Source organism: Hippocampus guttulatus, chromosome 11 (assembly GCF_054856545.1).
Source record: "Hippocampus guttulatus isolate MCC_2025c chromosome 11, RoL_Hgut_1.0, whole genome shotgun sequence".
Taxonomy (NCBI): Eukaryota; Metazoa; Chordata; class Actinopteri; order Syngnathiformes; family Syngnathidae; genus Hippocampus; species Hippocampus guttulatus.
In genome coordinates this window covers 6421787-6437634 of record NC_141271.1, presented here as the reverse complement: position 1 = coordinate 6437634, position 15848 = coordinate 6421787, and the positions used below count along the sequence as shown (strand labels likewise).

At 44.4% G+C, this 15848-nt stretch overlaps 1 protein-coding gene across 3 annotated transcripts in view; it reads right to left on the bottom strand.

Moving 5' to 3' along the window:
• pikfyve (phosphoinositide kinase, FYVE finger containing) overlaps nt 1–15848 on the bottom strand; it is a 30224-nt gene that overhangs the window by 5294 nt on the left and 9082 nt on the right. For 2 of the 3 annotated variants that reach the window (XM_086123631.1, XM_086123629.1), the window contains exons 6-38: nt 15571–15778; nt 14372–14398; nt 14024–14113; nt 13276–13429; nt 13038–13195; nt 11933–12044; nt 11716–11863; nt 11468–11632; nt 11275–11337; nt 11045–11174; nt 10733–10913; nt 10568–10642; nt 9909–10016; nt 9689–9829; nt 8363–8489; nt 7439–8274; nt 6316–6729; nt 6141–6241; nt 5980–6051; nt 4164–4335; nt 3911–4089; nt 3724–3837; nt 2378–2486; nt 2143–2297; nt 1968–2064; nt 1838–1895; nt 1635–1769; nt 1427–1547; nt 843–938; nt 691–771; nt 507–592; nt 368–427; nt 100–276 (exon numbers count right to left, since the gene is read on the bottom strand). In XM_086123631.1, coding sequence (XP_085979757.1) covers nt 100–276; nt 368–427; nt 507–592; nt 691–771; nt 843–938; nt 1427–1547; nt 1635–1769; nt 1838–1895; nt 1968–2064; nt 2143–2297; nt 2378–2486; nt 3724–3837; nt 3911–4089; nt 4164–4335; nt 5980–6051; nt 6141–6241; nt 6316–6729; nt 7439–8274; nt 8363–8489; nt 9689–9829; nt 9909–10016; nt 10568–10642; nt 10733–10913; nt 11045–11174; nt 11275–11337; nt 11468–11632; nt 11716–11863; nt 11933–12044; nt 13038–13195; nt 13276–13429; nt 14024–14113; nt 14372–14398; nt 15571–15778 — 4950 coding nt within the window. The remainder of the gene's footprint in view (nt 1–99; nt 277–367; nt 428–506; nt 593–690; nt 772–842; nt 939–1426; nt 1548–1634; nt 1770–1837; nt 1896–1967; nt 2065–2142; nt 2298–2377; nt 2487–3723; nt 3838–3910; nt 4090–4163; nt 4336–5979; nt 6052–6140; nt 6242–6315; nt 6730–7438; nt 8275–8362; nt 8490–9688; nt 9830–9908; nt 10017–10567; nt 10643–10732; nt 10914–11044; nt 11175–11274; nt 11338–11467; nt 11633–11715; nt 11864–11932; nt 12045–13037; nt 13196–13275; nt 13430–14023; nt 14114–14371; nt 14399–15570; nt 15779–15848) is intronic. The other variant, XM_086123630.1, reaches the window with a different exon arrangement.

Below are 15848 nucleotides of genomic sequence, written 5' to 3'. Positions count from 1 at the left end.
TCGTTCAAACAAATTATATGGTTTGACTTTGTTTTTAATTCACTCGTTTTATTTGTCAGTTCTTTTCCTGGAAGGAATTATCATAGTCAGTGGTCCGACCTTCCGTGGCATAGAAGACCGCTCCAGACTTTCCGCCACGTGCCTGCCAGTTGACACAATGAGACAGCGAGCGGACGAAATCCTCCTCAGCACTCTCCAAGATCTCTTCCCGCATCCGGTGGAACTCGTCCGCGTAGTATATCCGGCAGTAGAACTTGGCGTTGGCGTCTGAGAACTCTAAACAGAGGGAGCGGGAATGACTTCAGCTTGAAATGAGAAAATTGCAACAAGTGCGAATAGCGAAAAAGCAACAAAACACCAAACTTACGCAGCTCGATATGGGGATTCTGAGATTGCTTCTTTTGATTATCGGCCACATCAGCATCCTCTGCAGGTAAGACAAGTGAGCAAAGATGAGATCACACGCAAGTGGCTGCTGATGAACGCATGCAGACATCAGCACTCACTGGACGGGTCGGCTTCTGTGCTGTTGCGGCTCTGCATGGATGAATCGCCGAGCCTGGCGGGGCTGCCCTTGGCTCGGCTCTCTCCGCTACTCGACAGAAGTTAGTAAGTTGATGAGTTGATGAACACTTCCTTCTTTGAAGGGATCATTACACCAGTTTTCACAGAACAGCAAATGGGACAAACCTGTTGGCTTGTGACGCCTCGTCCGCTCCTGCGTTGGACATCTTGGATAACTCATCGAGAGCTGTTTTGTATTCCTTGCAGCTATGGCCAGGAACAACAATACTCAGGTATTTAAATATATATGCATATATACAGTATATAAGAGTGGTCACCTGAGCGCAAAGGCGATGATGGAGCTTGGCTCCTTCTCGCACACGGCAATGGGTACCCGTTCATGTTCATACATCAGGTAATGCTTGTCTGGGTCACTGCGACACAAAAAAGTGATGTCACACCTCAGTATTTTACATGACTGAAGCAGGTATTGATTATGTTCAGCGCATTAATTGATCAGATCGCTATTTGGTTCCTTATCATCCAATTATTTGTGTTCAGCATCAGCGAGGAATGCATATTTGGAGACAGCCATGATGCATCTATGCACTGGACCAGACCAAAAAAAAAAAGACAACCTTGACATTGCAGAAATTCACCAAATGTATCGTCCACAAAAGTGAGGGAACACTAATTTCTTTTTAAAAAATTATACGTGTTCATGATACATGACCGAGTTTAGATATAAATATGCTAAATAATTCACTTCAACCTACAAATTCCCACTAGACCTCAGCTGGATTTTTTTGATGCATTCCAATACAGTTTAATCAAAACTTCAACACATTCACCCACAGAGAATATTCCAAATAAAATTGTAACTTTTTTTTGGTGGCACCAAGTGGTGATTTGCAATACTCACAATGGGAAGGGAATAGAGTTGTAGCTATTGCCCGGCAGAAAATTTGCCAGAATAGCTTTCATTGTGGACTTCTCCTTCACCTGACTGTCAGTGGAACCCAGCAAGTGTCCGTCAAACACGTCTAGTGACCCCGGAAAATGCAGAACATTTTTAGCATAAAGTCATTTCCGAAACGGGAATTGTAAGTTGTCTTGCGTATCGCAGACACCTTCTGGGATGCTGACAGAGTCCGGCTCGATGATGGAGGGACCGGGTGTGTTCGGCTCGGCTCCAGGTTCGCCGGGCGACAGCAACGCAGTAGAGGAGGAGGATGTGGAGGGCAGTGTGCTGAGGAGACGGTCCTCTGTTCAAAAAGAAATCTTCCAAGGTTGGCTTTGTTGAACAGGATTTCACACAAGATGGAAGGCTTACCTTTGTCGCCATTCTGCACCACCGGCGAGGGGTTACGTGGTGAGGAGTCCAGGGTGCTCTGTCATTCAAACAAAAAAAGGGCATCAAGTCATGAAAACATTTTGTCAGTAACTCAACATAGCACACTGACCTTGCTGTCATCAGCAGTGGTCTGCCGGTGACGGCCTGGGCTCGGGGGGACTGACAGACGTTTGCGGCCTTTCTCCTGCTGGAACAAGTCTTGCAGCCTGAGGAGGGCACGAGTGGAGGAACTCAGCGACATGCTCGGTAATGTGACATTGGTCAAGATCAGCCACGACTACGACCTGCTGTTCCACGACTGTAGCATCTCACAGAGGCTCTGCTTCTTCATCACTAGAGTCTCGAGCACTGTCTGGAGCTGCTGCGGAGAATCCAAACCACAGACCTGAAATCGCGCTTGGAGCTTCTCAATCCAACTGCGCAGCTCAGCCTCCTCCATCTGTACACAGAAAAATGTCAGTGGCAACATTAAAAAGCAGTGGGGAGAGGGAATAAACAAGGAAGGGACAAATGGCTTACGTCTTTTTGGGCAAAGAGGTCCTCCATCTTCTCCTCTCGAGTCTTACTGAAGGTCTCAGTCTTCAAGGAAGTGAGGCGATCGTCAATGGCCAAGTAGACCTGCGTCACTCTGAGATCAGAGACACAAGAAACTAGTGGATAACGCATTCAAAATGATTTGGTACAGTCGAAGACATGTACGGGGGAACCGCTAAGGCCCAGTGATGCCAACTTCTATCATCACCTCTCAGGAACATTCTGGATATTTTGTCAGGAAAATTTGCATCTCAGCCAAAATAATAAAAACTTGCCACCAGAAAGTCTCTGACCGATATAATAATTTGCATATTATTTTTCTTTGAATTGTTTCAAGTGACAAAATACTGACATTTTTGTGGTTTTGATTTCTTGACACGATTGCTAACTATTCGAGATTTACTGACAGTGTGACAGAATGACACCTTAGAACAGGGGTGCCCATTACGTCGATCCTGATCTACCGGTAGATCTAAGACAGGTCCCAAGTAGATCCGAGGAGAAAAACAAACAAACAACCATTTGTGTGTCTTTGTACATGTTAGTAATATATATTTTTCTGTTAATGTACGCTGCACCCTGATCATCCTATCAGTCTCATTTTCACAAAAAAAAAAATTAAAAATAAAATAAAGCAGGTAAATTGAATTTACTGTGGCGCGTGATTACGTCACCGGAGGTTGTTAGCGCTCAGCAGTCTGCAATCAGAGCTGTTGCGCTCTTTTATCGTCATTATTCTCATTCAGAGTTTGCTTCGTGTACAATTCACCGAGGGCACGGGCAAAGAATAGAAATCTAGGAGGGCCCAGGGAAGCACTTTAAAACGGTACGTGTGAGCTACGATAGTTAACAGGTGTGCATCGCATGCCTCAGTTTCAGGCTGTTTCTCATCGTGTGTGTGTGTGTGTGTGTGTGTGTGTGTGTGTGTGTGTGTGTGTGTGTGTGTGTGTGTGTGTGTGTGTGTGCGTGTGCGCGCCGGTAAGGGTAGATCCCGGGAGGTTAGTTGATTGAAAAGTAGATCTTAGGTCCAAAACGTTTGGGCACCCCTGCCTTAGAAGGTATATTAGGTCGTGTGGTTAATTAGCAAAGCTGAAAGGGTTAAAAAAACAAAACAACAACAAACAAGTAATATAGCTGGCCACCATGTTCATTTAAACATGTTGCTCGTAATGAAATGCATCTTCAGTTACTCCTTTGATGTTTTGACAGGTTTGTTGACAACTGATGGCTGAAATGCTTTCGTGATACTACTGAATCAAGTTTGTATTGATTTCAGCTTGTTTTTTATGATAAATATCCACACTATGTTGCAGACTGGAGGGTTGATTTACTTGAGGGAAAAGTCTTTAAGGTCCTGCTGTAAGATGGCTTTGGAAGGCCCCAGGTTCCTGATCAAAATTTTGGGACGGGGAAGACAGATCTCCAACAGCCTCACAGATGTGTAGCTGAAAGCAGATGTTTCACTGAATTACTGGATGGAAGGCATTAAGTTGGACCGAGTGAAGGCTTGTGACCTACCTGAAGGAGGCCACCATCTGGTTGTAGGAGAAGTACTGGTGGTAGTCTTTGTGGATGGAGTGCCCGCAGGGCTCAGCGTTGGCCCGCCTGGTGTACTGGTGGCCATAGAAGTGTAGCTCCAGGTATTTGGCAAAAGACATTGACCATGAGTCATTGGACAGCGGCACCACAGGGGTCACCTGAAAATGGGAGGCATGATTAGAACACACAAGGGAAAGTTATTCTTACTCTTATTTTTATTATTATTCGTGACCTGTTTGCAGATTCGGCACCAGGAGTAGTTGAGAATGGTGTGCTGGTAACCGGGAACAGGAGAGTCGAGTTCCTTCAGCACAATCTGCACACAGCCATTGCCGTGCACAAAACGGCGGATGTGGTGCACCATGGGAGTCTCACAGAATATGCTGGGACACTGGTAAGACGACCTGAAGTGAAGCACAATCCCAAATTGTGTTGGGAAAGCATAGAGGTTGAAATTGCACCTATATTAGCTAAGCTAAGCTAAAAGCTATGATGGACAGTCCCTCCCACCCCCTCCAGCCCACCCTGACTTCACTGGGTAGCTCCTTCAGCCAGAGACTGTTACAAAAGCGCTGCAAGAACGAGAGATACCCCCGCTCATTCCTACTGACTGCTGCCAGGCTGCTAAATAAAAAATAAAATACGTGAAAAACCAGTAACAATTGTAAATAGCACAGCCACCTTTTACCAGTTGCATATATGCTTATATGTATCTATATTTATATTGCACTTATATTGATTATATATATATATATATTGAACAGTCTTTATCTACATTTATTTTTGTGCAAACACTTTGTTTTTCTTCTTTCTACCCCCCAAATCTGCTGCTGTAGACTGTAAATATCCCCAGTGTGGGACAAATAAAGGATATCTTATCTTATTAACACAAGAAAATGTCTGGTTGCTCAGCAAAATATAGACATATTTCCATCCCTCCATCCATTTTCCGATCCGCCTTATCCTCACAATGGTTGCGGGAGGTGCTGGAGCCTATCCCAGCTGTGTTCGGGGAGTAGGCGGGGGACACCCTGAACCGGTTGCCAGCCAATCATAGGGCACACACAGACGAACAACCATCCACGCTCACACTCACACCTAGGGACAATTTAGAGTGTTCAATCAGTCTGCCATGTATGTTTTTGGAATGTGAGAGGAAACCAGAGTACCCGGAGAAAACCCACGCAGGCCTGGGGAGAGCAAGCAAACTCCACAAAGGGAGGCCAGAGCTGGAATTAAACCTGGTACCTCTGCACTGTGAGGACAATGCACGAACCGCTGGACACCCTTATAGAAATATTTAATTAACAAAAGTTTTTCAGCGATATTTTTGGGTGGGGATTCATTCCTTTTTGTTTCCCCCTCACCATTTGTAGCAGGGCTCAGCCCCTACCCTCAGTGGCTATCATAGGATTACTGATTTTTTTGTTGAATGAATCTATTGGTAATTTATTTGTACATTTATAAGACAGCACATTTCCTGTGCCATCATGGCAACAGTTTGAATTTTCTCAAATGGGAATTTGTTTTAAAAATACACATCAATCAGTGTCAACCTTTTATGGACATCCCTTTTCGCCTTTTTTGTTTTGCTGACTTTTTGCTTTTGTTTTTGAGGAAGGGATGGTGTCATCTCCGGATTACAATTGGCCACGGCGAACAAGACCAACCCCTTTCGAGGGGAGGAGCAAACGAACAAAGTATATATGGAAATGGAAAGACACAGACGATAGTTGCAGCCAGGACCGGCAGCAACTAGGTAATGCCAAAAAGAAAGATGGATAGCGAATATGCTGTTCCTTCGAAAATAACAGCAAAAAGACCAAATCTGGACAGCATGGAGCCTGCACCACAGGCGACAGGAGAACAACCTTTGGGAAACGAATATGAAAACCTGAAGGAACCACTCTATGAGAACCTGGAGGAACCAATTTACGACCCAACTGCATTTCATTTAATAAGGCGGCGCTATCGCACATCTGCTGAAATTGGAAAAAAAATATGATTTTGTTTAGTTTCCGTTTATATACACATTACAATCGTTTTACCTGAAACAGTATCTCTCCAAGAATACACCAAGTGAGAGGTCATTCTTTCCGTAGAACTCCATGGTGACGATCCTGTTGTCGACAAATTTTGTTTACTACTAAACTCATTAAAACACAACTTTGAGTACTTGCAGTGGTTATGATCCAGTCCAGGAGTTTACCAGGGGCTGACGCAGGGGTTTGGAGCGTTGCTAGACTGAGCCGAGGAGCTGCTGAAGAGCACGCACAGTCGCTGATGATTGACAGGTGTTAGACAGTCCATCTAGAACGAAACCAATAACATTTATCGACAAGATAACACAAAACCAAAAGAACTCCGGAACCACAGAGCCTTACCTTAGGGGCCAAGCTCATCTCACTCTGCTTGCTTGGTTTGTCATCTTCACTATCGGCCTTCACAGGGCCCTTGATAGATGGTGAGGGCGTCTCCTCAGTCCTGTTGTGGCCGTTCACAAGACCGATTGCGCTGACAGCATTGAAGGGGTCACTGGCTTCCCTCTGTCGAATTCGCCCCCCCTTTGCTCTGTACTCTGCCAGCATATTAGCGAGATCCTGGCTGCTGCTCAGTTGCTCAACGATACGGGTGCTAGTGAGGCCGTGGCACGGAAGGACGTCGATGGGCTTCAATGGAGTGACGCCGTTTGTCTGACTGCCGACCAGCGAGGAGGACACAGAATCTTTGAGGAGCTGGCGCTTCCGGCGCCCATCCAGTTCTTTAAAGTCCTTGTTGATGAGGGGGGAATGGTAAACCTGTTGTATGGAAGGCGCAAGTGAGCATGATCACACACAAAGTTTATTTACATGTTGACACAGGAATGATCACCACCAATGCAATATTCATTTAAGTTGGACAAACCATTTTTGGTGTAGCGTATTGGCCCGAATATAAGATGGCCCTGATTATAAGATGACCCCCTCTTTTTCAAGACTCAAGTTTGAAAAAAGACTTTAAACACCAAATTAATTTTTATACAGAAAATAATTACAGTACATCTGAAACAAATGATTATAACAATATATTTGAGAGAAAAAGCATCTTATTTTGCCTCATTCAAATCTAAAGTGCAATCACATTCGTAAATGAATGGCTTCGGGTTTTTGAAATGTAAATTACATCATAACTTCTCCTCAGCTGCCGTTTAACCTGGCCGATCTTCGACCCACTTTTCTCCAGATTGTCACTACGTTTCTCCATTTTCTGTTGTCTCTTCTATTATTTTCTTCTCTTTTCCTTCTCACCGCTATTTTTTATTTTTCTTCTTCGTGCTACCGCTATTTTTATTTTTATTCTTTGTGACAGGGGTTCACTTTGGCCTGGGGAGTCAAGTTCAGCATTCGCTTCAATGATATCTGGCGCCATCTAGGCATCTTATTTCAATGCAAAAAAACACAGTCTTATATTCGGGCCAATACGGTACTTTTGTGAAATATATTGCTGTGATACACAAAATTTAGATACCTTTTCGGGGAAGTAATCCCTGCTGGGGCAGTGCATGCCAGCAGTCGTAAGGAGGAACGGTTCTCGAAATGTAATGAAGGGTGAGATACACAAGATGATGTCCTTCAGCTCCTGCTTGAAGACGGCAGAGATGGACTTCAGGTGGTCATCGGTCGACGTCACCTGCTCTGCCACAAACAGGCCCGTGTCGTCCTGCAGGGGGTCTCGGAACAACCTGAGTGTCGATATTTCTGACCCCTTATCCTCAGTGCTTTCCATCTCTTCCTTTTCCTGGTTTTCTCGCTCCGATGTTTCATCATCGGCTGTCCTCCCAAATGAGTTTGTTGTCAGCTGCTGATCTTCTTCCATTAGAAAGGGCGGGGATACTGACAAAGGAGGAACAGGAGGACTGGAAAAAGGTGAAGAAGTTATAGTCTCTTTGATTCCAGCTTCTTCACTTTCAAGAGAGGAAGCAGATGTCCTTGGATGGTCCTGGCTAATTTCCAATCCACGGGGAAATGTCTCATCCTCTGGATTTCCAGATGTTGCACCATTATCATCAGTTCTCACAGTTGTGTCGTGTCTCTCCTCATCCGTCTGCTCGGCATTCGCCTCACCCTTTGGGGACATGCCATCCAGCAGGCAGGGGAAGGAGGCACTTTGGGCCAAGCTGGGTGGCATGGCAAACTCATCCATGAGGAAGGAGATCTCCAGCTGTGAGTGATAGGCCACGCACACCATCATCATGATGATCTCCTTCACGCGGGCCAGCTCGTATTCGGAGGCGCCGCGGAGCTTGATAGAGCAGCCCAAGTGGGCAGCGCAGCCTTCAAAGAACATCAACGTCTTGACATCATCTGTGAGCAAGCACACACACAAACCGACCAATATCTCACGCTGGCTGAATGAAGGACATTTACCTTGACTGAAAGAGAGAACACTCACCGTTGGCCAGGCTGAAGGGCTGCATGAAGAATTTATGGCAGGTGCCCAGCCGAGGCTTGGTAAGGAGCTGATCCATGGACATCACTAGGTCACCTTGGGTCATTCGACTCACTCTGTCCAACACTTGCTGAATTGAAGAGAAAAAGAAAATAACATATGAGTGAAACCCCACCAATTTGCGGTCTGCTCTTCACAAATTCACATACACATGTGGTCAAAATATTTTGCTACTGCTCTGTTAATGAAAGAAAAATAATAAAAAGAAAAAGAAAAATCATGATAACAATTGGATAAATAAAAAATGGAATGAAAATCAAGTAATGAAAAACAATTATTTCATTTGAATTATGGTTCAAGGCGGCCCCAGTGGTCCAGTGGTTAGTGTGTCAACCTCACAGTGCAGAGGTACTAGGTTCGATACCATCTCCGGCCTTCTTGTGTGGAGTTTGCATGTTCACCCCGGGCCTGCGTGGGTTTTCTCCGGGTACTCCGGTTTCTTCCCACATTCAAAAAACATGCATGGCAGGCTGACTGAACACTCTAAATTGTCCCTAGGCGTGAGTGTGAGTGCGGATGGTTGTTCATGTCTGTGTGCCCTGCGATTGGCGTTCAGGGCGTACCTCGCCTACTGCACGAAGGCAGCTGCGATAGGCTCCAGCAGGTCCCGCGACTCTTGTCAGGATAAAGCGGTTCAGAAAATGGATGGATGGGTGGATGGAATTATGGCTCAACAAATTTATCGGAGGAAAAAAAAAAAACCTCATGAAACAGGCCTGGACAAAAATGATGGTACATTTTACCACAACTTTTGAGTCAATTACTGCAATCAAATAATTGGATCATTTACACTCGTGTACCGATGACAAAGGCAGCTCGGAGCCACTCCAAATACCATTCATACGCATTTCAAGGTAATATGCTTCAAATGGACATAGACATTCTTACTCAGCACCTGGGTTCTTTTCACCTATCGCTTATTGAGGCGATTGGTGGGATGGCGAGTGGACAGCATGAACGCTGGACAATATTGTGTCTGCAATTGACGTGCTGTCAAACATATCGCAATTATCTACCAATTATTTTTGTCTATTTTCAACCTGTTTGAGCTATTTCACTTGTAATGTTTTGGTGGTCGATTCATTTATTTATAATCTGGAACACTAAGTGTTCCGGGCGTTAGCGTATACTGCATGTCACTATGGTAAGCCACAAACTGACTGTGTTATAACTAACAGAGACCAAGCCCTCCACAGAGCGGAGAACAGACACACAGCCAAATAAATAATAGGAGGGGTAACGGTATGATCTCATGAATGTGTAACTGACCGGTTTGACATTAATCACCAAGGTGATTCCATGCTCCAGCAGCATGTCCTGAGCAATACGAGACACGGTTTTCTCCACCAGTACTAGGTTTGGCCGGACGTCCACTATGCGTTGAACGTAATTCTTCAAAAACTCTCGTTCCTGAAACAAAGAAAAATCTTCTGTGGATCTGGGAAAGTACAGCAACAAAAAAAAAAAGTTGCAACAAACAAATACTGACCTGCAGCACAATGGGCTCAATGCAAGTAAACTTGGTTTCTTCCCTGTAAAGATACTCAATGGAGCACTTCAGCAGGAGGATCTTGGGATTCTTAATGTAGGAATTCATCTAAAACACACAAACAACCAAACAAAAAAACCCACAACCGATAAAGGTCAGGTATTGATAGTAAGGACAATTTTGTACAATCAAAACATGTTGCCAAAATGACATTTTTCATAGGCTTCGACTCCTCCGCAACCCTGAGTATTGATGAATTGCGACAAGTGGGAAGCAGACAAGGTAAGCCTACTGTATTGCATGGACTCCTCAGTTTAGGACAGTCCTGATGTTACACATGGTGCGCAGTTATGAACTACTTTACGCAAACATGCAACTATATGTTATCAAAGAGCACAAGAAGGCATGCTCAGTTACTGCCATACTTACTGTTTTGTTTTTTTAAATCCATGGCCTGGGACTGTCTTTCTTGCATATATTTACTATAATGACTTCATGGCTGTGTAAGCACAGGTTAGTGTTGATCCGAATGTTTGAACTTTGGTACAAATTCAGATTAAATTACTCCCATAGGAGTAGAATTTCATTGAAAACCAAACCACCCTTTCTTTATAATGTTTTACAAAACGAAATTTGAAATGAAAACAAACCTGACCTACCTTTTTGTGCGCGATGTTCTTGGTGCATACAAAGCCATTTACCACAGTTGAATCAAACTTTCTCCCTCCAGGAATCTAAACACCAACATAGAGATCAGGTTTTATTCCCCCTTGGGCACACTGAAATGTCCGAAATGGCCTTCCGTCACCCACATGCTCCTGTACCTTCTTAATGTGAACCAACTGTCTGATGTCCATGTCATCGTCGCAGTTCCGGACATCTGGCCGCACTGTCTGGACCACCTGGCGGACGACCGGCACAATGATGTCGCGCCAGGAAAGCGACAGTGACTCACTGTAGAGCAGCTGCTGCAGCAGTGCCATCATGTGACTGTGATTGGCGGACCTAAGAAAGGGGCGTATGAATTTGGTTTTAAAATAGCTACACCTGAACACAATAATTGATATCTACAGTATATCTTGTTTCGGCTTTTATTTTATTGCTCAGGTGGATTTTCTTGGTGCATCTCCACTCACAGGAGCCTCTCCATGGCCTTCTTCTCTCCGTTCTCCTCTCTGAGCTGGTCCAGCGAGCTGTGGTGCCAACCGAGAGGTGTGAACAACATCTCTTTCGCCTTCTCCTCCACACGCCGGTTGAACAAGGACTCTACAGGAAATATCAAGTCACGCTGGAACGGGAAAACTAGCAAATGACTTTGCTAGTTTTGTAGCTTGCTTTAACTAATATGTGTGTTGAAGGATACTACCTTTAATAAAGGCATCACTGATCACGATGTTCTGTCCTCCCTCCTCTGACATGAGAAATTCAGCTAAAAAAAACACAGAAAGTTTTAAGTGATGGGAACAACATGTATGCAAGATTGGCTCAGCCAGTCATGCTTAACTGTTTGTGAAATGTATCTCAATTGAACAGCCTTAGGCATGGTAATTTGAACACACCTTTCTGGTCAGCGGTGGGAGGCACATGGGGATACTTGGACTGCTTCTTAATGTGGAAGTTGACATTGTTGTGCTCCATGTTGAGGCTGATGGAGGCAGCCGAGTCGCTGTCCACCACGGACTGAGAGCTGCTGACGGACGTCCTCTTGCTGAGGTTGGCAGAGCCTGGACAGAAAGACAGAGAGTCACAGAGTTGAAAGTGGACCAACAAAATTTATCACTTAACCGAAAGAACGAGTGACACATACTTGATATGTTGTAGTCCGACTCGTCTGCAAGTTGCTCTGTGTCACTGTCATCAAACTTGATGTCCTTAAACCAAGATGGCTCAGAATGCCCCTCCACCGAGTTAACGCTGTCGCTGTCCGGAGACGGTGTTTCTGAGAACTCTGTGCTCTGGGGACCAGATAGGCCTCATCAGTATGATAAACCATCTGAGACAAACACCAAAGGAGTTTTACTCACTTGCAGAGGGCGGTAAAGGGCATACTCGTCTCTGAACAGCTGGTCATTGTGCGTGATGCAGTCCAGCCAGCGGCCGTCAACCAAGGCCTGGCCGATGGCGATTGCCTGTGCCCTGAAGATTTTTTTATTATTATTATTTTTTTTTTAACGGGATTCTAGTTAAGGTAAGCCATTTTAAACCGATAAGAACTTTTCTGAAAATAGCAGCTTAACTTTCATCCAACCAGAACTCATTTGCTGCTCTTAACACAGTGTGCGTTCAGGAATTCACCCTAACACCACAACACCACCCGTTAATTTCCAAATGCGGCTGAGTTGATCAATGACATCACTCTTCAGTAGCTATAAAATGACACAAAATGTGCAATATGATTTTTCGTCATCAGGCTCCTCCTCTGAACAGCCTTTAGAGCAAGGGTGTCAAACTCATTTTTGTCGCGGGCCACTTTGAAGTTACACCTTCCTTCGGAGGGCCGTTACGACAGTGAAACCAAATAAATGTTTAATCGTCACATCGTATTATTACTTGTGTACAAAAAAATTATGGCTCACTAGTTTTGAAATCAGTCAGGTATTTGTTCAATTATTGCTCAAGTGAGTGTAAACAGGGTAACAAACTTATTGCAAAATGTTACCGTTATTTATTACGTATGACAATTTGAGATTTCGGTACAGGAAGTTGACACAGATGATTTGCTTTCACGGGCCACATAAAATGACGTGGCGGGCCGGATCTGGCCCCCGGGCCTCGGCTTTTACACTTTGCTCTAGGGCATGGAAGAAAAAAAACATACTTGAGTCTCTGAGAGAATGTGCATCTTGACAGATTTGTCAGGAAAAATCCTGATTTTAAAGTCACGCCACCCAAAATGTGTACATTCCATGAAGTCAATGCTTTCCAGCGAACATGGCTGGAACACACTGTATATATCCAACTTCGGTGTGTAATTTTACATGACACGTTGTAGGACTGTGTATGAGAAAGTGTGTTAATATTGTATTAACATCTGTTTCCGTGGACATAGATAGAGCTTATGTTTATCTTGACTATTTGAACGAAGGGAGTAAAAAGTTGTGTAACTTGACGTTTCAGTTGACTTGGTACCTGTTGAAGATGGTGCCGTTCCTTAGTAGCCAATTGACCAGCTCCTTTCCCACAATACAGTTAGAGTAGGTCCTCAGCCAGTACCTGTGGTCCTGGAATTCCATGCCTGTGTTGTTGTGGCAGATTTTCTTCCACAGGTCCTTTAGTTGTGATGAGTCCTGGAAGAAAGGCAAGCCCATAGGACATCAGTGATGTCTGCACCCAGGGAACAAACTGTGCAGCAGTAAGAAGAAACCACCAAAATGTTCTTCCTCTCCTCCTCGCTATGGTCCAGTTTGGTGACACTCTTGGCGCCCGACAAGGCTCGTGTGGTAGGCGGGCTGACCGAGCTGTCGTATGACGGCGCCATGGATCCAGAGCGGTCCAGAGACAGGTTCGAGACGCTGGCAGACCTGACAGAGGATCATCGGGAGAAAAAAAAATAGGTCATGTTAGTATGTGTTTATTTTTTTTACTTCTAGCCTGACTAGATACTAGAAATAGTACTTTTGCCAGTGAAGAAGTCACACTGAGATAGCAAATAGAATGCGCGCAGCCAAAATGGACATCAGAAGTCTCACAATAAGGAAATATCACCCTGTCAGCGAAAAAAGCTAATGACTAAAAACTCAAATTCATTGTTGTAGATGACTTCACTGTATCCCACCTGGCTTCCTACAAATCACTATGCTGCTATATACTGTATGTACCGGTACTTGTAAGGTTGAGGGCCACAATATATCATTACACCAATCCCACATACAGCTCAAAATAAATAAATACATGAATAAATAAATATATGAAGAAAATATTGTTAATAATAAATATTGAATACACACCGTACAATATTTGAATTACGAAATGATTTCAAATTCTAATGAATGCGAAATTATTCATCAGCTGTTGGTGGAATCTTTCAATGTTAGTCTATAATCAATATCCGAAGCCCCTCATTGAACTCCCATTTTTTAATAATTCAAATATAGACCGGAAGACCACTGACCCACCTCTTCCTCGTGGGAGATTTACCCACATCTTCTTGCAGTGTGGCGAGTCTGGAAGGGAGAATGCTCTTCTGTGGCTCTTGATGGATCATGCTAACACACACACACACACACACACACACACACACACACACACACACACACACACACACACACACACACACACACACACACACACACACACACACACACACACACACACACACACATTTTATTGTCAGGTTTTTTGCCCTCATCATCTTCCCTCCCAAGTGCTCTTAGGCCATTTAGCGTGAGCATGAAAAAGAATTTACTCCTCTAAAGAGAGCACTGGGCTGAAATGAAATGAAGAAAACAAATGGTGACACTCACGTTTTTCTCATCCCAATGGGAGTTTTTCTAGGCCAGAAGAGAGGAGGAGGGAAGCGAGAAAGAGAGAGGGAGAGAAAGAGAGATGAAGACAGAGAAACATTTTCTTTTGAGGAAGGTTGATAGTAGAGAGGGGAAAAAAAGCCGCTGAAAGTACGCCGACTCAATGCGAGCAAAGCACGACAAGCGTGGTGAAGGAAAATGAATGCATTGTTGGACTAAGACAAGGTCTTTCTTGTTCAGTACTTGGCAACTGAAACCTTTAAATCTGCCAATCAACAAAGTGGTTAAGAATGCACAATTTAACAAAAATATGATTTCCTGAAGTTGTCACATCCCTTCCTCCTTTTATAAATTTAATGATGAGCAAGGCAGGAGCAGGGGACATTCGGTCAGGCCAGGAAGTGGAGGCAGGGCCTCCAGATCCCCTCCCCTCATGTGAAGAGTTTAAAAAACAAACAAACTTCCTCCATATTTTTTGGACCATAAGTCACACTTCTTTTCATAGTTTGGCTGGTCCTGTGACTGATAGTCAGTTGCGAATTGTACATATTAAAATTAGGGCTTGGACTGGACCCCAAAATCCCTGTTACCTAATTAGGTAAACGGTCGGGTTCTGTACACGACATCTTCTTTCCACCAGTGGCAATGTACCAAAATTAGGTACCAACCGATCAAACAAAAGAAGAAATGGAAGAAGTAGTAGACATGCATTACTGCTGGCAGCCAACTTCTGCATAGCATGTCAAAGAAGGAGGTACACCAAAAGTTGTCAACCACCAAAAGGAAGTGGATGGAGGAACGGAAGAAGAAGTAGTGATGAAAACTAAGGTGTGACGTAAATTGGCTTCTGCTGCTTGCAAGGATTTACTATTTAGAGCAGCAAAAGGTGCACTAAATGACCTTTGGTCACAATAAGATGTGGGATTATATCAACTAGTTCAAGTATGCCATTTTACACTAACAAGGAAAAAACTTTACTGCAGTTAAAAGCGCACGTTTTGAATGCAACCGGGATTCGTTCAGTGCCGTCAATATGGGGTGAGCTCGGAAATTCACTCTGACGCCCTAACACCACTCTGACAGCGTTTGTGCTTGTGGAGGCTGAGCCGTCCCCTTCCATTAATTTCCAAATATCGCCTGTTATGAGAAAGCAATCAGCTGGTCGTGCTTGAAGTGAAAGGACTTCACAATGGTTTCACCTCTGCCAGGTGAGGTCTTCCTCCAGGAAGATATTCCTGCTTGCCTTGCGTCCGCCCGCGGGCGTCCGCGGCTCGCTGGGTTCCAACACACACATAGAGCATGAAGAGTCAGACAGGACGTTCAGGTCCTCGCCGATGGAGCCTGACTCCGCCGAGTAGGCATAGTTGAGCGCTATTTTTCGACAGTACGTACAGGCACGCAAGTCTCCTAGAAAATGGTACAGGAAGGTGTACAAATGATGCTGGATGACGTGGGTCTTTTCCTTCATCTGTCGCGC